Source organism: Sander lucioperca, chromosome 24 (assembly GCF_008315115.2).
Source record: "Sander lucioperca isolate FBNREF2018 chromosome 24, SLUC_FBN_1.2, whole genome shotgun sequence".
Taxonomy (NCBI): domain Eukaryota; kingdom Metazoa; phylum Chordata; class Actinopteri; order Perciformes; family Percidae; genus Sander; species Sander lucioperca.
In genome coordinates this window covers 6026895-6047378 of record NC_050196.1, presented here as the reverse complement: position 1 = coordinate 6047378, position 20484 = coordinate 6026895, and the positions used below count along the sequence as shown (strand labels likewise).

Sequence of the window (20484 nt, the reverse complement as noted above, 5' to 3'; positions counted from 1 at the left end):
TGTGGTCATTTGGTTAATGTACGTATGGGATCATCATTACTTCATATTAATTCACAATATCACCTAAAACGGTAAGGGCAGTTCCTGCATTTTACCTCGTTTTTTTTAGAACACGCTATGTCACCGTCTAGTTTAAATACCTCTATTATTTAGGCTGACATTATGCTTACATGTTGCATGTAGACAACTATACATGCATAGTGCAGAGAATGGGAGGAACCTGGGAATCAATAGCGGCCCACAGCTCAATTTGGCACCTGGGCCCAATAAAAAAACTTTTTTTATTTTTTATTTTACTAACTATTAACCAACATGTTATCACTTTTTTTCCCCTAACACATGAGTGTAGGGTGAATGTGTATAATGAGAACTGACATTGAAAATCCATTATTAGTCATCTTTTTATTTATTTTGGGCTCTGAAAAAGAGCACATGTAATAGATATAATTGGAGATTGGTGCAAATTGCTGCAAAGCCCTTTTTCCCAGGTAGTTGTGGTGTAGTTTTGAGTGCATGAGGGATGCTGTCAGCCTTCTGTCACCTATATCTGTTTCTGCCATGTGTCATCCCTCTATTACTCCACTAGGGGGCAATACAACATCAAAATAAGCCGGTGGAGCCAAAGAATTTCTAATGGAGCTTATGCTCGACGTCCTTCGAAACTAAACCCAGTTTTAGCGACCCCGTAACTCTCTATCAGATTGAAATATTTATATTTGAATATATGTATCTATTTTTATATATTTATTTTTTATATTTAATTATATACTGTCTATGGGTATGCTCGTCTCTACGGCGACTGGCGATGACGTCATCATAAACGGACAGTGTTGTCATTCCTGAAATGTGGGAAGCGGCTGTCTTTGTATTGGGTTCTTTTTAAAAGATTTCGTCGTACTTTAACCACCAAGACTTAAAAATGTAAGTATAACGAGGTACATTCAGATACCTGATCTGTAAGTAAAGTTATTATCATTCACAAAGACAAAAACAATGTAAGCAAACAAACATCCACAGCCGACAAAAACAGGTTCAAACATTAAAAAAAAAGACAATGTGATTTGCGCTAGAATAAGAGTTTGTATAACCATATTATAAATGTAATCTAAATTATAAATGTTTTGTTAGCTAATGATGGTTGTGTGCATTTTCAGGGCGGACTACTGGAAGTCACAACCAAGGAAATTCTGTCAGTACTGCAAGTGCTGGATTGCGGACAATAAGCCTGTGAGTAGTAGGCCTAAAGATGCAGTTCATGTTGCTGAGAAAGTTCTCCACGTAATGCTCATGTGTCTCCTTATGCTTGTTTTGCTCTGCAGAGCGTTGAGTTCCACGAAAGGGGGAAAAATCACAAAGAAAATGTGGCTGCAAAAATCTCTGAGGTATTCACTTTTCTATAGGCTATATATATATTCCCCTTTTTCTTAAGCAAGGATTAAATCACTCCACATAGGTGTGAAGTGCTGCCCACTTCTAATTTAGTACCTTATATGATCTCCAGAAATTAAGAAAAAGTGTTTTACTTCAAATGATGAGTTGTATAACTGGATTTTTAGTAATGGTGTGACACGTATCTGCAGTTCTGCACAATCTGACTTAACAATAAAGTTTGTTAAAAGTTAATTTAACCCTGCCCATGATCTATATACATCAAATGAGGGTTCTCAGTGACGCAAACAGCCAAGAAAAACATGCCCGTCTTGGCACCATCCTCAGGACTGTCCGGAGAGATAAGGTCCAGACATAACAATCTGACCCTAAAGCTCTCTTTTTATTGGCTACTAGCAGCTGCCAGTCATCTCATTTTATCTTTCTTTCTGCAGATTAAAAAGAAGAGCGTTGACAAGATGAAGCAGGAGGAACGTATGTCTAAAGAATTTAAGGCAATGGAGGAGGCTGCACTGAAGGCGTATCAGGAAGATCTGAAGAGGATGGAAAGGGAGTCAGAAGGTAATTTCTTTTTGACATTTTATTGAAATGATGTGTCACGTGGGCTACATGAGGAGCTTAACTTTAATTTATGTTTTTTGTGTGTTAGGATCAGGTTCATCTGCCCAAACAACAACACAGCCACCCCCACAACCTCAGGTAAAACCTCAGGCAAAACCTCAGGCATGGCCCCAGACAAGACCCCAGACCAAAAAAAAGCAAAAGAAAGAGAAAGCAAGCGAGAAGTCCAGAGGCCAAAGAGAAGCGCAGGTTTGGGTTGAAGGACAGACAGACGATGGACACACGTACTATTACAACACAATAACTGGAGGTGGGGAGAACCTGAAAACACAAACATTGTCCTGTACACCAACATACTCCCACAATATTTTTATACTTGTATGGTCAAAGTGACTCTTTCCAACATGGCTTTGGTGTATGTATTTTAACTGCAGAATCTACATGGGAAAAACCAGATGGTTTTCATGGAGAAAACTCAGCCTCTGCACTGCCTGGACAGACTGAGGTTAATATTTTTCAGATTATGTGCATTTTTAGTCATTTGGTTTGATTTTTTCCAAACTCTGTTGGTGACTTGTATTTATACGTTAATATTGTGTTTGGCTTTAGAGCTCTTCAGTCTGTCCTTGGATGGAAGCCGTCAGTCCTGATGGTTATACATATTACTACAACTCTGAGACTGGAGGTAGAATATTTCTTTATTCATCTGAAATGATCGTTTAAATACCACTGTCATTTCTGGATTCCATTTCTTATTCTTTATGGAGATAATGTCTGATAATCACATGCTCTATCTTCCTCACCTCACAGAGACCAGCTGGGAGAGGCCAGCTGGCTTTCCTTCGAAGGAATCACCTGGATCTGGATCCAACAAAGAGGGCGAGAGTCAGGAGGAGCCATTAACCCCTCAGGCAGAGCCGTCCTCAGGAGGAGAGGAGAGCTCCAGCGAGGCCCTGACATCTCAGGAGGCTCAAGTTCCTGAACAAGCCAGCCAGCAGCCCAATGCCTCAAAGATCAGCTTCAGGGTGAGAGGAGTCCCGGCAATGAATGGGAATTAGTAAAGAACAAATTTAACTTTCGCTTGTCAAGATACTGTGAAAAAAAATAAATAATTCCAGACCTTCACACTCCCTTTTTTGTTTTCAGAAAAGGAAAGCAGAAGCTGAGCCATTAGAAAAGGAGGGAGAAGATAAAATGAGTGATGATGCTCCTAAAGAGGTGCCTGAGGAGATGAAAAAAGAGCAAGATGTCCAAAGCACGACAGCTGAACCTGAGAAAGAGAAGAAAGAGGAAGAGGTGGCACCAGTGAAGATACGAACCAAAAGGCCGAAAGCTGCCAATCCATACGGGGCATGGGAAGAGATCCAGGAAGAGGAGGATCCATAGTAAGTGCTGTTTAACCCTCCTGTTGTCCTCGGGTCAAATGTGACCCATTTTCAAAGTTTCTACATCAGAGATTTGGGTTTCTTTCAAGCAAATTACCCAGAAATAACACGGATGGTTCTATACAATGCTTACAAGGTTGGTGACCCCTGCTCTAACTGTTCCTTTTTTCGTTACTTTCTTTCAGTTCCAAGGTGGACTTACAGCTGCCTCAAGTGGAGGGAAGCACCGTCAGCACTCCGGTCGACCTGCCGCCAGAGCCAAAACCAAAGTTCAGGGAACGCATTATCACTTCCCTCGGAGAGGAAGGCGGACCTGCGTCATTCAGGAAAAACAAGACACAGAACGGCAAATCCCGGAGCCTCCGACAGAGAGACAACGACGACGACTGACCCGATCACATACAAACTTTATGCAGTAGAAGACTTTTACACAAATAAAACTCGCTCTCTGAACTTTTGACATATTGATGAACCTTTTTGAAAGGTAAATTTATTAGGAGTTTTTTTTTTTTTAAACATAAGATGCACAGATGTTTGTTTTTTAGGAAAAAACTTTTTTGGGGAAAAATTGTAGACAAAGTAAAAAATGCTGTTTCTTTAAATTAAATGTTTTTAATCCTAAAAAAAAATCTACCATTGGACACAATCCATGCTCTTTTCTTTGTACTGATATCTGTTATAATTGAGGTGTGCAACACTTCTATAGTCTTATCTCATGTATACAATATTGTCATTTCATCCTGTAGTCTGGTAAGGGCAGAATTACCTGTACAGAGAAATTTAAATAACTTTTTGTATTTTCCATATTTGTATTTGTTTACCATTGTTAGTAATAAAAAGCTAGTAATAATGCATCCTTGTGGAAACATTGCAATGTTTCCTAGTCATAACGCAGTATGGATAGAAGCGATTAAAGATGGGACGATATGATCTCAATAAATTATGACTGTCCAGATACAGAAAGCAACTTTTTCAGCAAAATGATATTGAAAAGTTGCTAGTCAGTTGCCACACACATGCAGGGTGTGACGTGTTTTTGGTGAGTGTGTATAAAGCTGATATCGATGATTGGCAAAGAACCATGAAGGATATTTACAGACTGACGTCTGTTTAATGTAAAAAGTCAGCTTTACTGTACTTCACTATGATGGTTTTACTGCTGTGTAGTCCCATGCTCATTTAAACTTGGCAGATGCTACAAACTGACAGGACAAAAAGGTTTGATGACTTGGACAACCAAATTTCTACTTGGAACACAAATGCTAAAAATCTAGTGATGGCGTGGCCGGTTAGCTCAGTTGGTAGAGCAGGCACACATATATAGAGGTTTATTCCTCGATGCAGACAGTCCAGGTTTCGAGTCCGACCTGTGATGGTCTTCCTGCGCGTCTTCCCCCTTTCACTCCCCTTTCATGTCAAAAAAATCTTTAAAATCTAGTGATGGAAAAATTAAGCCTCATGAAGCATTGAAGCTTTCCAACAAAGTGGTACGCAAAAGGGTTTATTTCTCTAGGCTCCATTTGCTCACAATACCACCTGTTGGTCAAAGAGTGTAAAACAGAAAGTTCTAGGCTATTACAGATGATCTAGGGATCTGTGATACACTATCAGAGATGGTTTTTGACTGTGTTTTGCGCCAGTAATCAATTTCCACCTAATCCATTTATATCAATATAGTGTGTAATTTCTTTTGGTATAATACAATCAACATAACTGCATAATAAACGGATTTCCTTAAAGGAGAATTCCGGTCGATTTCAACATGTAGCTCTGTCGTTTGGAAATTTGGAGTGCAGCAAAATTTTACTGGAATATTGGATTGTATGAGTTCGACAATCGACTAGTGTGGACTTGACCGGAAAACAGGAAATAAACAGAGGTATGTGCACTGGCTGGATTAACACAACTTTTATGCCTTTCTGTCATCTACTGCAGTCAGATTCGCTGTGTTCCCTCGGAAGGAATCACTGCACATGGGAAGGCACTTGTAATGACATTTCAAGCATGTTTAGAGGCTTAAAACACGTTTAAAACTTGCTCTGTTTAAGCCTGCTGGGTGCTAACGCTAGCAGGGGGATAACACGGTGTAGGCAGCACCGATTGTTTTCATTTTTTTTGCTACAGACAGCACTCCGATTTTCCAAACAACAGAGCTACATGTTGAAATTGACCGGAATTCTCCTTTAAAAGGTGCCCTGCTGCACAAAACTGTTTTTACTTGTATTTTTTGGAATATGTTAGGTCCATATGTGTTTGTGTTATGTCGTGAATGTGAAAATGAACTGCTACCTTCTCTGTCAGCTCTAGCCACTGAAAAGAAATTAGCGGAGAAATCAGGCCAATTACAAAAGCTGGTCAGTCTGACATCATGTTGCCTGAGCTCATTACTATTCATGAGCTCGCCAAGTTGCGCTGGGTAAAGGATGCTGATAGCCAGGCTCTCATTGGCTAGCTGTTAGCCAATCAGAGTCAAGCAGCTTAGCTCGTTGAATATTAATGACAACTGGCACAAATCGAGCGGAGTCTTCCTGCAGGCTTTCTATACCACGCTAGAATGGCTTGAAACAAGGTAACCAAGGCATTTTTTTCCACAAAAAATGTTACAGAGTCCATGGTAGAACTTCAGACATTACCACAAAGTAATGAAATACGTGTGGCAGGGCACCTTTAAGAGGAACGCAGCTATCAAACGTGTGTAAATCGATCCTTTTGGTCATAATATAATAGCAGGAGTGGCAATATTAGTGGGCTATTCTAAAACTGGAAAGTGGCAATGGTTTAACTGGGCAGAGGGTGGTGAATGTGCTTGTGTAGATCATGGATGTGTAATACAACCGTGTAAATTCGAACCACGTCATAAACCAAGTCACGTGGTACGGACGGGCAGCGAGGCTTCGGACGTCATCAATGACGTCATTGGTCTAAAACGATACAAGCCTCGATACGCGCTTGACGGACAACTTCCGGGATTTCTCGACACGGGCTTCGAAGCTTCTGCACAGAATGTATTCATCGCTACAAAAAAACATGGTGAGAAAAATTGACATTGTGATATATAATATATAATTTCATATTTTATTACAAAAATAAAAACCTTAATGATGGGTAAACTGCAGTTTGTCTTACATTGCGTAATTTGCACAAGCATAAATTAATATGAAAATAATGTGTGTGTCTGCCCTGATGTGCTGTACGGTACTGTAAGACGCCTGATGCGTCCATTAAATGATATACTGTCTTTTAAGTACACTTGACAGACTGTTGTGGTGTTGTGGTGGGTGTCAGTCTGCAGACTCTGGTGGTTTCACGCTGCTGCTCTCCACCGCCTCCAAAAGAGCCTCCCTCTCTGCATGTTCAAGTACATCAGAGATCAGATCATCAAGAGCCTCCCCTCCTCTCATGAACTCCTAAACATGAAGCACAACACATGTGACATTGCTTTTTTTTTAAAAAGGCAATAAAGAGTAATCTATTTACATCAGTTTGGCTGGTTGAAAATCAAAACAATTACAAATATAAACAGTGTCTTGTGATTTATGCAGAATTTAGAGACACGCTGACACCCCCTTAATATCTTACCTTAATATCTCTAGTAACATATCCAGTCCTGTGGTCTGTGACACGATCCTGGCTAAAGTTGTAGGTACGAATCCTCTCTGACTGAGAACGTGTGCCCACCTGTAGTAAGGTACAGATAAAAATGAAGACGTGGTGAAATAGTACAGAGATCTTTGAATATTACATCACTTTGGCTGGTCAAAATGTGTTGTTAAATGTGAACTCTTGCAAGAAGAGTTCACTCACCTGCTGCTTTCGTGCTGTATGCCTCTGCGCAGTCTCTTTACCCATCATGCTTTGGTAGAGCCGGGCCCTCAGCACACGCATGGCGGTGTCTCTGTTTTGCAGCTGGGAGCGAGTCTGCTGACACTCAGCTGTTATACCTGTTTGGGAGGGTAAGATAAGCATGGAAAGTTCTGATGCTTGGATGACACGAAAGCAGAACTTTCTCTATTCTGGAGTAGCAGTAGTTCGAGAACTGGCATGTTTTACCGGTGGGAAGATGAACAATGCGCACTGCACTGTCTGTTGTGTTTACACTTTGGCCCCCAGCACCGCGAGATCTGAACGTGTCAATGCGAAGATCCTTTGGATCAATGTGGACGTCAAACTGTGAAAACAAAAGGCATAGGACAAATATAGAGACATGTGTTTTACTTGTTTAGTGCTAATGAACACAGACTGAAAAAGCAGAGTGTAAAGTGTACCTCCACTGGCTGAGGCAGGATAATGACAGTCATGGTTCCTGTGTGGATACGCTGCATCCTGGAGGAGAGGCCCACCTCAGGGATCCGTTGCACCCGGTGTGTTCCTCCTTCATGCTTCAGATGTCTGTACACATTCTCACCAACTAGTCTTACTGCTGCATGGTGCAGACCACCTGAGAGACACAGTCAATTAATGTAGGTGTTCCCAAACTTTTTCTATCATGCCACTCCTTGAAAGCGACAGATATTTTAGATTTGTTTTTTGTCACAGCAAGAAAAGCACAAGTGGAACTAATAACATAAAGAAATGGCATCTTTACAGTAAGTATTGCAATACAATGCAACTGATATTGTTATTAGCTACATCACGTCACGTGTATACCCCTCAGCAATGGCTGCAAAGGATGAATGACACAGTACTGTAAACAGACAAAAATATGAATTACCATACTCAGCAGGTGTGAAGTTCAGAAGCTCAAAGTCCCAATTCTTGTAAGAAGCAAAACCCTGGTACATGTCAAACATTTCTCTGGTGAACTGCTGACAGATGTCACCTGAAACCACAAGAACAGATATTAGGAAAAAGTTGTTGTTCTTGTTGATGCAGGCATGTCGCAAGAATTATTTACCAGCAGCTACCTGGTAAACCGTGGCTGTAAAGGCTGTCTTTAAATAAGCCCATAGTGAACAAAATTCATTCTTTCATACCTCCTGTTGTTCGTCCTGATACAACCTCCAGCAGAATATTACTGGCGTCAAGAGGGTCGATGGGCACAAGAGCTTTGATCAACTGGAGAGAAAGAAGGTACTCATTAGCTGTTCTTTAACACATCTCTACATATATTTCATCATGCCTTTGTGTTCTTACATCTTTTCTTAAGGCCAAAATCTTGCAGGAGATCTGTGCTTCTTCCACCTTTAAGAGCTGGGTCAATTGGTCATCTTCATCTTTGGTTGCAGCTGAACCTGCAGTGAGGAGGGAAAGCAAGGATCATGGCATTTAAGAGTGACTTTCACTAATATTAAAGAAAAATCTGCTAATTTACAGCTGGAAATATATGATGGATATTGTGACACAATAATAATAAGAACAATAAAAATAAGGGTATGAGAAAATGATTTTAACAAGAACATGGTCACCAAATGCGCTCAGTAATACAGATTGCAAAACTTGTATTTACTTCTAATACAGTTTAAGACCTTGAATTTGTCATGTGCAACCTGGAAACACATTTAAAGTATCTATGTGGCACTGCTAGTGAGTTTAAATATTAGGTATATATATTGCATGTATAGAACTGTATTTTCTTATATCACTAAAAAAATACTATTATATGTATATTTGGACAATTGTTACTGACATAAACAAACAAAATACTCACTATGCAGAAGTGAAAGGACTTCCTCAAGGTCTTTTAGGGCTTGTTCAATCTCCTCAAACACATTTGCCAGAGGCAGCAGCTCTGTGTGTTTCTTACTAAGCACTTTTCTGTCCGATTCGCTGAGATATGCATGCTGTAACTTCTTGCTGAGGTCTCTGAACTCCTCCATGAGCTGCTGAATATACCTCTGAACAGACTCTTTCTTGTACAAGTCCCCCAAATCACTGTGATAGAGGCGTCTTGGTGCTACTGTACCCCAACGTTGCACCTGTGTTCTGCTATGTCCTGTTAGTGTCCTCCATCCTGCTCTTCTCCCTCTGCTGCTGTAAACTACACGGCTACACAGAGAGCACAGTCGAGACCAGCGATTGACGAGCATTTGACTACATTTAGAGAGCAATAACTGAATTAAAAACAATAATATAACGCTACACCTGTTGTTCAAGTGTTTACAACAACTGTCATTGCTACGGCAGTTCACCGCTCAGTGACTCCTCCGACTTCCGAGGTAAATGGAACGCAGCAGAGACCGGATGTAGTTTGGGAAACGAGGTCGAGGAGAAACGTGAACTCTGGGATTAGTAGTTTAATCGTATCGACAAATCCAATGTCTATCTATCGACCGATCTAATAATTGGCTAACAAAGCTTCATTACAGTGCATTTCATAGCCAACTGATGTCAAAATGTCAAACTTTAGAGCAAGTGAAATTGGTAAGATATTAACTAACTTTAGTTTAGTGGGCTTATTGACAAAAAATGAATTATGTTGAAGTCTGTCTAACGTTAACTGAGCTTATGAAAGTCGATTTAACTATGCACAAAAATAATCTTAACTAGCTAGCATCACTAGCTATGTTACTAGCAATTATTAGCTAGCATAATTTTAGCTCACTTAGTGTTTTGAAGCTTTGAACGCGCTATTAGCCTTTATGTGCTGGTTTAACTGTAGCCCAGTAGCTAGCTAGAGCTCTACATGTTTACTCTTGTGTTGACTACGGGTCACATTGACCCTTTTTAATTTTTGTTTTATATCAGAAAAATTGGGACGTAGAAATAAGCGCTGAAAATATCTAGAAGAAAAATTTAAAACGTTGGAAAAAGCAAAAACAAACTGTGAAAAAAAGGCGTCAAAGGTTGACGGGAAGACAACACAAGGTTAAAACGTTAACATTTTGTGATGTGTTTAGGGGTGACCAAAATTAAAAGGTGACTTCTGGAAACACTTCTAGCAAGACCTTAGGTTACTTTTTGGCTGCCAACCTATACTTAATAAATGTGACTGCTGACTGACTGCATTAAAAGTCAGCTAGTTAAACAAAAACTTGAATACACTTTTTATTAACACTTTTTGAAAACTGTCGCTCAGGAACACAGGATAAGTCTGGGTTTTCATTAACCAAGGCAGTGGAGGATGTCAGCCAACACGGCTATGCCCAGACTGAGGCCCTGAAAGAGAAACAGAAGACCCTCATCTCCCTGCAGGTTCACCATACACCTAATATAACTTTCACTGTAGGCTCAAGCTAGCACTGATAATTAACAAAAGTATTCTCTCCATTATACACTTTCTAACAAAGTGTTCACATTACCTTTTAGCAGTGATAGCAACAGTAACAGCAGAAGTTGTAAAATAGATAGAAGTAGTGGGTACCACAGTGGAAGTGCTGCCTTAATAGATACATAATAGATGGCAATTAAATAATTTATACAAATATGCTGGTCTTATTTAACATATAGCCAAATGTAGCCATATTTTTCAGAAATTGGTCATTAGGTGTGCAATGCAATTTGCAAGAAAATGGGATCAATGCCACTGCAGTCATTAAAAAAATAGGGTTTATTGTAATAAAATGTCCTACATATAGTTTATTGTTAAGGAATATGCATCCATGCAATACAATTATAAGGAATAGACAAGCTGACTACTCTCTTAAAAAGCTGGGAGAGTGTCATCTACCTGCATATTTCAAAGGTCTCACAAGGGGAGTAAACACTGATTTGAACATTTTGTCTTGCCTCCTTTTTCAGGCAACTCTTTCAGAGGTTGAGAAGATAGGTGGGATGGTAGAACAGGAGCTGAGATCTAAAGTGAGGGAATTCCTAATGCTTGAGGGTGAGATGGAGCACCTGGAGCGGCAGACAAGAGTCCTGCATGATCGCTGTGCATCCATCCGCAAAGAAAATACCGAACTCCAGATTGGTATAAGCGAGGAGGAGGAGAACGCTCGCATGGCACTGGCAGGGTTCAACACTTACCGAAACAAGATGGAGGTTCACAGAGCAGCTGTTTTGCATGCGGCGAGCCAGACGGAGGCCCATAAAGAGCTGGAGGAGAAAAGAGCACTGGTCAGGATGCTGACACAGAAGAAAGAGGAGCTGAAGGTAGATTTGGAGGATCCAAATGGAAACACAGTGCAAATGGCAAAGGTGGAGAAAACGAACTGGATGATACTAAATTATATTGACATTTTAAATATTACATATCATGTTCATTGTTAATCTGACATAATTCTTCTTTTTCGGCAGAGTGAGATTGATGCTCTGAAGGGGGAGATGTCTTTAATGAGGGAAACTATATCTAAAACGAGAGAGAAAGTGCAAAAAGAGTTTGAGACTCATACCCAGATAAAGAAAGACATAGAGGTATGGCAAAGAGAAGTGGAGAACTTATTGTCTAAAACTAACAGTTATTTTCATCAGTTATGAATCTACAGATTTTTCGACATACAAAGATCTCAGGGCTTAAGACCAAGTTCATGGGTTGAGTTCCTGTTTTATCCCAAATGATCTCATTAAACTGAATTGTTATTGTGCGTTTCCTTCAGATCCAGAACAGGCGCTATGAAGCCATTGTGAAGCGCCTCCGCTGCCAACTGAGCAGGGCCCAGGCTGCCCACAGGTAAAAATAAATGCAACACCATCTTATTTATGCATTTTTTTAAGTGTTTTGTACAGATGATCATTCTAAATGTATGGACAACAAACCAAAAGTAAAGTAAAAATAGCAAAAAGACACGCTACAGCTCTAAAAGCCGGCAGACATTTTTTTTGTTTTTAATACATTTAGAATAGGAATTTTCAAAAAAAATCATATTAATGAGTCAAGAAAATAATTCACTGTACCACCCAGGGGTTTATTGTTAATGATATGCATCTTGTTTCATTGTGCCTTTTCATTGGTTGTTATTTGGGAGGCTATTTGGAGGCAAATTGCTCCAAGTGCAAAAACGTTCCACATTGTAAACGCTGCCAAACTGTGCATGCTTTACTTAGGCAAATGTCTGAAGATGTCTACCACATGGAGAGAGAGCTCGCCCAGCTCAAAGGGCAGCTGGTGTCATCTCAGGACTCAGCGGTCAGTGGTCATTAAACTGCAGTGTCAGGCTTGTCTAAATTGGATAAACGCGGTTTATGATAACATCTTATTTGGATTGTTTTGTTATCAGATTGAATGTAAGCCTGTAGTTATTATGGGCCTGTGTGTTACAGGAAGTAACAGGTTGCTGTTACTACAAATGAACAGCTGGGGGCAGCAGTGTCAACTAGAAGTCTTAACTCTCTGTTTTATTTCATCACAAAACCCTCACCTTGACTGTTATACAGTAGTTTGATAATAACATGTATTGCTGAATGTGTTCCTTTAAAATACACAACGTTTTGTCAGAGAGATAACAGTAGAAGTATTCAAATATTTGTCTGTTATCACATTTTTTTAATTTCCTTTGATAACAGCATGCACTTTCCTGCGGCTGTTCTGAGACTAAATTGCAGGCAACAGCAGCCTGGCGTGGGATGGGATCTTAGGTCGGGGTTGTGACAGTTAATCGGTTTGTCCAGTCAGTGTCCGCAACAATGACCCATGCAAAACAGAAGCCAAGTGTCTACTCTAACTGTCTATGTGATGGTGTTGTTTTGGTACACGCTGTTCCAGCTTCTGCTTCACTGGGTCGCTTGATGGTCTGCGAGGTGACAGTCCCACTGCCGGCTAACAAGGGCGTGACTGTGCCACTTCAGCCATAATGCGAAACTAATAAAACAATGAAACTGCCTTTTCAGAAAATTGTTGTCATGCCCTTGTAGAATTGAGAATGAGATAACATTGCGCGGGCAATGTGCAGATTTGTATTACCTATCATCTGTAGAGATGATGTGTGTGCCAGCTTTCCAAATCTTCCCTGGCATAATTAGTCAACCATTAAATAGCAAAATGACCAATTTCAAGACAAATGCATGCAACTATTTGACATCTAAAAACAATGAATCTATCACATATTTGCAGTAGGTATTGAGCACCAAACTGTGTGTGTGTACTAACCCATAGTACCTACAGCTTTAATATACTATTAGGGAGTCTGGTTGAATGTGTGGGAGGTGAAAGACAACATGTGATGATTTACCCAATAGTTAGGAGTGTTTTTATTACCCACTCAACCACAAATTGTAGTTTAGTGGGCCATTTCCTTAAAGGTGCCCTTGGGGAATTTATCCAGCCAGTCTGGCTTCCTGCTTTACTGCAGTACTGCTCTGTCTGGCTGACCTTATTAGCATGTGCTCAGCCTGACAGCCCTCTGTCCTGTCCTGTTGGCGCTGCTTAGTCCCCGGGCCCCTCCACTCAAGCTGTCGAAACATGCAATCACAATATTACACGGGGTGCCCTATTTTAACGATCTAAGCGCGCATCGTGAAGCGCCTGGCACAGGTGCGTTTAGGGCGTGTCCAAATCCACTTTTGCTAATTTGGAATGAATATAACACCAGCCCTCAACCACATGCTGGTTTTATTTATTTGGCTGTGACACATTTGTCTACCCCACTCTGGCATCAACCATCACTTCAACATACACTTGGCTGCTGAAATAGAGAACATAGAGGGGGAGTGTGGGGATTTATAAAAATAAACTGATGAATCACAATATTACACGGGGTGCCCTATTTTAACGATCTAAGCGCGCATCGTGAAGCGCCTGGCACAGGTGCGTTTAGGGCGTGTCCAAATCCACTTTTGCTAATTTGACGGCGGAAAAAAGGGTCCGTGCGCCGGGCGCATGGTTCAAAAGGGTTGTACTTAGTGTCTTCATTAATTCATAGGTGTGTTTTGGGCGTAACATGCAATAAACCAATCAGAGTGTCATCTCCCATTCCCTTTAAAAGCCAGGCAAGTTTGTACCTTGGCGCATTGCTATTATGATGGCGGATTTGCACCGTAATATTCTTATTTGTAATCTTTTGCATGTTTGTGTGCTGCTGCGCTTTCCTGTGTGTGTGTAACAAGCATAGTGTGCGCGCGCTGTGCATGAGCCTAGGCGCATTTTACTAATGCGCTGTTAAAATAACAATGAAATGCAGCGCTATTGACTTTAGACCAGGTTTTTGTTGGTCAATGGCGCGATCACTTCCCGCTGCCTCAAGATAGCAATACGCCAAGAATGCACCTGAACACACCTCCGTGTAAGACCAGTACGCCCATGGGCACACAGATGGGCGCAGGTGCATTTGCTATTTAAACAACGTGGGCGTTGGACGGGAAATTGACAACTGCGTCGGTCTTAAACTAGCAAAGACACTTGCGCCGGGCTTTGCGCTACGCCGGGTGCAAGATAGTGAAAGTCAAATGTGCATCAAACTGCCCAAAACATCCCCTTTTCGAAAGTGGATGGACAGTATATATAGAAACATACTGCAATGTCACTGGCAGAGGGAATTTATGTCCCCCCACCCTCCCCCCATTTGAGCGTTCACATTGTGCAGTACAAGCATGTGTACACTCCTTAAAATTGACCATACATAGCTATTTATTTTTTTAACCTTGATTCCCTTTCGTCCTTTTTGTTGTTGTCACATACAACTTTTATTCTCATAAAGAAGTCAGAAATAATGTTCCAGTATGCCATAGTGGGGAGCTGATAAATTGAAATTCAGTGTGCATTAATTGTTTCAACATATGTACGCATATCAAGAGGTTCCCACTCTGAGGAGCAGTTCCTGCAGCAAGTTCCTTTGTAAGAAACTGCCAGTCACATCCTCCCAGTCCAAGCACATTAGGCCTAGCTAATTATGGAATGAATATAACACCAGCCCTCAACCACATGCTGGTTTTATTTATTTGGCTCTGACACATTTGTCTACCCCACTCTGGCATCAACCATCACTTCAACATACACTTGGCTGCTGAAATAGAGAACATAGAGGGGGAGTGTGGGGATTTATAAAAATAAACTGATGAATGTATGACAATTAAGAGTTGTTGTTTTTTATCATTCATTTTGTCATCTTTAATTAGGTATGTCATTATATATGTCATGTGTATTATCATTTTTACAACTCAAAGAGAGTTCTTTTACCATTCCCATAAAAACAAGTTATTATTAAAAATTGTATTTTCTCATTTTAAACTTGGCCTGCCTCCTTACCAGAAACATCTCTTTCACTTTGTGTTCCCCCTTTGATAAATGAGTATGCCAATAAAACATGCTCGGCAAGCTTTCACATCGACTGAGAAGCTCTCTGCAGGATGGCTGAGCTCATTTATTTAGTTATTTCTCTGTGCAACTGTGTCATCTTGAGTTGATGCAGTGCACCGTTTATTCATTTTGCCTCTTCAACAATATCGGGTCCATAGAGAAAGTAGTGGAAGGTGAGGAAAGAATCTATAGATTGCAATAACAGTACAGATAAAGCCACTGTTTAATTAGTTGTCGTATGTATGTCCTATAATGTATTTCAGTGAGTTAACATTATAATAATGTGTGATGTTAAATAAAACATAGTTTATTAAAAAGCAACATTTAGACTGACTAGGTGCAAAAATGTACAAATACCAGACTTCTACACTATATTTTTTAAGTAAAAGTGTTTCTGTAAAACATTTTTTTTACAAATTCTGATTTTTGTTATTATAGAAATTTGACATCCATTCTCCAATTTATCCTGAATTGTATTCTTGCATTTTCTCACTGAAAATACCATCAAAAGATTCCAATCAATTAGCATCCACAAGATAATTGAGTAGGTAATGTTGGTTAGTTATTGTGTCATGCCCGCATGAGCTTTTAAGATACCAAAAATGCTATCTTGTTACATGTAACATTACATTACAATTCTGCTTCACAGAATAACAGATCATAATTGTAAACATACAATCGCAGAAAGCGTGCTTTCTCCATCCTTGCTTAAAGGACAATTCCGGCGCAAAACGAACCTAGTTGTTAATAACAGATGTGTACCCACTCGATCGCTCTCTGGGACATGTTTTCATGCTAATCAAATGTGTTTGTAGTTTGAAACAAGCTAGCACGGACCGCTGATTAGCTTACAGCGCTAGTATTCGGGGCACAGGGAAAGTAAAAACAAATCGCTATTTATACCACTAAAAAGGCTCAAAATATCACCACGGACAGTTTTTTTTTTTTATTAAAAAGATAGTTTAGAAAGACTGTAGCTCCCAAGACACCGGCCGCCTGTATACAAGAACGCGACTGTCTTTATAATCTATCTTTTTAATAAACTGTCTGTACACTTACAAAGTTCTCAATGCTTCGGTTAACATTTAGGGACCCTCATTGTGCTACCGTTGAAGTGTGGTGATATTTTGAGCCTTTTTAGTGGTATAAATAGCGATTTGTTTTTACTTTTCCTCTGCCCCAAACACTAGCGTCGTAAGCTAATCAGCGGTCCGCACTAGCTTGTTTCAAGCTACAAACACATTTGATTAGCATGAAAACATGTCCCAGAGAGCAATCGAGTGGGTACACATCTGTTATTAACCACTAGGTTCGTTTTGCGCCGGAATTGTCCTTTAATGGTCGCATGAAGACAGTTTTGTTTGTACTAGATGCCAGGCTTTAAATCTTCACACTTGTCATATAAGCAGAATGACAGCCTGTTATTTCTCTGCTGCATTTTGTTTCACACAGTTGCAGCTCTGCATACCTTCCAGTAAGGTTGTACTCCATCTCGTGACTGGCTAATTTATGGTTGCTTGCACCTCCTATGGCTCGCTGCCCATATATGTTGCGTGGAGGCAAACACAGCCGGCTTGGATTGTATGAGAAATCGTTATGTGCATGTCTCGAGTGTTGGGTTTTGTGTAATAAATTCCTGAACTCCTAACTACTGTAGGCTGAGGTGTATTTACTGCAGAGTGTGGCAGAGCAGCCAACATAACAGTAGAGGTGTAAAGCAATTATTATCCAAACTGCATGAAAATCTCATTCGGTCTTCAAAATGTATGTATGTTTTCATGTGCACCTTTATCTGTTAGCACTTTACTGATTTTATCTCACCTGCACAATCTGTGTGTACGTGTTTGTGTGTGTGTGCAGGTGGATAGTGGAACATTTTCTCTGACTCCTGTGACAGCCATTTAGAAAACAAGTCAGTCTAAAGATAATCCTCTTAAGAAAATATGTCTTATTTAAGTGTTGTCACGCATCTGCATTGGCTGCTGTAGCAACACCACCTGCTATTTAACTTGGGTGTCTGCCCTCTCACAGCAAAGTACATCTGGGGACTGTTCCAAGAAGCAGGGTAAACTGGAATCCTTTCTGAGAAAAACACTTTTTTTTTTATGAGCCCCAGGTTCCAGATTTAAGATGCTTCCAGGTTTTTATCAGCAAAGTCATTCAGAAATGATATTAACTATACTTAAAGAGATTCAATTTGCTATTATAAAAGACAAACGTAACTTTTTTTTTAGCTCATGGACTAATCATTTTAGCTCTGCTTCCGACTCTTATCAAAACAGACACCTTGCTGATATCTTTATAGTCATTAACAACTGACTCCCAACCAGCAGCTGGTGAGTGGTGGGTGGCACAGCTGACTCAAGTGTGTACACAATCAGCTGAGCTGTTGTGTTCTTTTAACACACTGAGTAAAGTTTTCCTCCGTGACTTCAGCAGTTCAGTCGCCATCCTTCGTCTTTTCCATGTCGTAGCAGTCAGGAGAGAATACGGGATTTGTTTGCTCTTGATCTCAGACTGATGAACTTAGTTTCGGAGGCTGATCAAGTCCCAGAGAAACCCATGTTTCAATGCTACCGTTAATTGTTTGCTGCGGCTTTAAGAAGCTTAGTGCCCCTCAGGCAACAGCTCAGTCAACTTGAATATGGCTTTACCTCCAGAGACCTGAGAGAGTTTATTTACCTTCCTTTTGTTTGGACAAGTAATTACTGTCTCTGTAAAGTTATCCAGACAACTCAGAGGAGGTACTGTCTCACAAAGCTGACTAATCCTGACTTATGAAATAGTTCCCTAGTATGTGTTTGTGCAGGGGGGGGGGAAGTGTTTGTGTGTGGAAAACCAAATTAAAAAGAAGAGAGGAGGGAATATCCCTCGGCAGTCAGAGCTGAACACACAGGCGAAACCACTGGGATTCTGCCAGCCTCTAATTGCTCCCATTGGTTCTTGTTAGACTAAACAACACCAGCTTGGTACCAACAAAAAACTTGCTGATTTCTAAACCAACTGCCTTATTTTCACGTTGCTTTAATCTGCTCAGATATGCAGTAATAATTGTCAGTATGTGATTCAGCGATGACCAAAAGCTAATTAGTTCAACTTGAGCCCACTGGGTGCGTCACAAAGATGTTCCTTTTCCAGAGGCTGAGGGCTGTGCCCTTTTAACTGCACACAGAAACCAGATAAAGGTGTTCAAAAGCTACTATAGGGTGTGGCTGGGCATGAGTCTGAGGGAAGTATTGATTTTCACAGGCACGAAATGGTCCACAGTCTTAGTGTGACTTTGCGTCAGGAATGTGGGATGAGGAGGGAACTTAAGAGCATGACGTGTCTAAAAGGTTTCGCTTAACTCCAGGAAATAAACCAGGCCGAAAGTAGATGTAATAAACAAAACCTTTAACCCCCCCCCCCCCCTCCCCCTCCCACACACACACACACACACACTCCTGTAACAGAGCCTCACCCTGCTATGTACCTGAGCAAACACTCATGGTATCCATGGCAGATAACAGGATTTTTTTTTTTACAAGCACGATATGTCTCTTAAATGTAGTGAAGACCATAAAGCAGAATACATTTTAAATGCTCAAGGAAAGTACACACTTTACAGAAACACTTTGTGATTCAGCATATGTACTGTATGTGATTCAGTGTATGTATGTATGTATTTCTTCTGATAAAGCTGTTCATTTGCTTGTGCATGTTCAGTAGACTGCAGCAGGAGTATTGTACAACCAGCTGTTTGCATTAAGTCACAGACTCCTATTTTTACACCTGTCCTCCATACAGTGAGAAGTAAATATGTTGATTATTGTGTAAAATATAAAGGAAATCCTATGACGTTCGTATAACAACATACTCCACAACACTGGTTATTATGCAGCTAATCTTCAGCCTGATCCAATATGCGTTTTCCAAAATGTACTAACTTTAATGACATGAATTGACATTAGCCTGGCGTCTGTATTTTGATCCAAGGTTGTAAATGCAAAGGCAGATAGCCTTTATCATTGTATGCCAGCACATCTTTGGCACACTACTTATAAATAGCGTTGTAAATAAACAATCTAGGACACAAGATGCTTAACGTGCCAGATGTTTGCAGGACAGTAAAAAGCTCTGGCCTCCTTTGAATCTGCGGCACAAGAGATGAGGAGGCTCATTTAGTTCCTCTGCAGCTAGAAAGTAGGGCAGTTATGGGGAGCAGCAGGGAGTCCCGGGTCGTGCATTACATCATAAGAACAAGTGTGCGTGCTAACAGGAGGAGGGGGGCTTGCGTCAGCTTGTTTCCTCTCTGCATCCCAATTGCAGATAGAACAGTGGGACAGTAAATTATGAATGAAACTGAGAAGGAAGAAATGGTGGGGAGAAAGTAAAACTCAAGTATCTGTTCCCCACACCCACAGTGACTTTTTTTCACTCACATACAGAGAGGGAAAAGCTCTGCTCTGTCCTGTACATACTGTTCCTTATTTATTCCCACTCACACAGGCACGCAGAAACCACAGCTGCAGTTTTATCACTCTGCAGTGAGTTGTTTTTTTTTTTCACAGGGCATTGAACATCGGCAATGAAAAACATGAACAACATCCTCCTCTTTACCTGCCCTGTTCTGTTCCTTAAATGTTCCTATATGACTGAGAACATAAAGAAGCTGAGGAAATGTTTTTCTATAAGAAGGAAGTTCCAACAGAATCAAGCTTTTTATTCTTCAGTATTTAAATGTGACGTTCCCATCAGCCTCGACTTTGGTTTGTGTTTAGAGCTAGTTTTTTTTTGTTTGTTTTTTAAACAATACTTTATTAAGTTTTTCACATATAGAAAACATACAAATAACAACGACCACAGCAATACAAATAATGTATTAAGTGTACAATACAACAAAACAATCAAAAGATGCAAAACAAACTAAATAATTGTACAATAAGTAAATAAAAAATAAATAAATAAATAACTGAAAAAGCAGCAGTAATGATGATCTTTAAGTTAGTGTGACATTCTCATCCTCCAAAAATTCCCAAAAAGGTTTCCACACTTTAACAA

The 20484-nt window shown here is 40.3% G+C and overlaps 3 protein-coding genes across 6 annotated transcripts; 2 read left to right on the top strand and 1 right to left on the bottom strand.

The window, feature by feature from the left end:
* Positions 1-746: 746 nt before the first annotated feature.
* wbp4 (WW domain binding protein 4) lies at positions 747-4306 on the top strand. The gene is made up of 10 exons (XM_031292256.2): positions 747-921; positions 1155-1227; positions 1320-1382; positions 1824-1950; positions 2039-2260; positions 2385-2455; positions 2560-2635; positions 2761-2975; positions 3097-3335; positions 3521-4306. Coding segments are annotated over exons 1-10 (1293 nt in total). The 5' UTR covers positions 747-919; the 3' UTR covers positions 3726-4306.
* Positions 4307-6394: 2088 nt separating this feature from the next.
* Positions 6395-9413, bottom strand: mtrf1 (mitochondrial translational release factor 1). Of its 2 annotated transcripts, none has more exons than XM_031292273.2 (9): positions 8983-9413; positions 8469-8566; positions 8309-8390; positions 8047-8154; positions 7601-7773; positions 7386-7503; positions 7140-7276; positions 6915-7013; positions 6395-6742 (listed from the first exon to the last, which is right to left on the bottom strand). In XM_031292273.2, the coding sequence occupies exons 1-9, from the start codon at positions 9359-9361 to the stop codon at positions 6617-6619; spliced, it is 1320 nt and encodes a 439-aa protein (XP_031148133.1). In that variant the 5' UTR covers positions 9362-9413; the 3' UTR covers positions 6395-6616. The 2 variants fall into 2 exon arrangements, with proteins under 2 accessions (XP_031148133.1, XP_035854648.1); XM_035998755.1 differs by having other exon boundaries at positions 8469-8560.
* Positions 9414-9499: 86 nt separating this feature from the next.
* LOC116044795 (coiled-coil domain-containing protein 122) lies at positions 9500-14695 on the top strand. Of its 3 annotated transcripts, none has more exons than XM_031292277.2 (8): positions 9500-9695; positions 10351-10466; positions 11013-11366; positions 11511-11627; positions 11810-11883; positions 12258-12340; positions 12730-13634; positions 14585-14695. In XM_031292277.2, exons 1-7 carry the CDS (start codon positions 9668-9670, stop codon positions 12786-12788), a joined length of 831 nt encoding a protein of 276 aa, XP_031148137.1. In that variant the 5' UTR covers positions 9500-9667; the 3' UTR covers positions 12789-13634; positions 14585-14695. The 3 variants fall into 3 exon arrangements, with proteins under 3 accessions (XP_031148137.1, XP_031148136.1, XP_031148135.1); XM_031292276.2 differs by having other exon boundaries at positions 11013-11411; positions 12258-12339; positions 12474-13634; XM_031292275.2 differs by having other exon boundaries at positions 11013-11411.
* The last annotated feature ends 5789 nt before the right edge of the window (positions 14696-20484 follow it).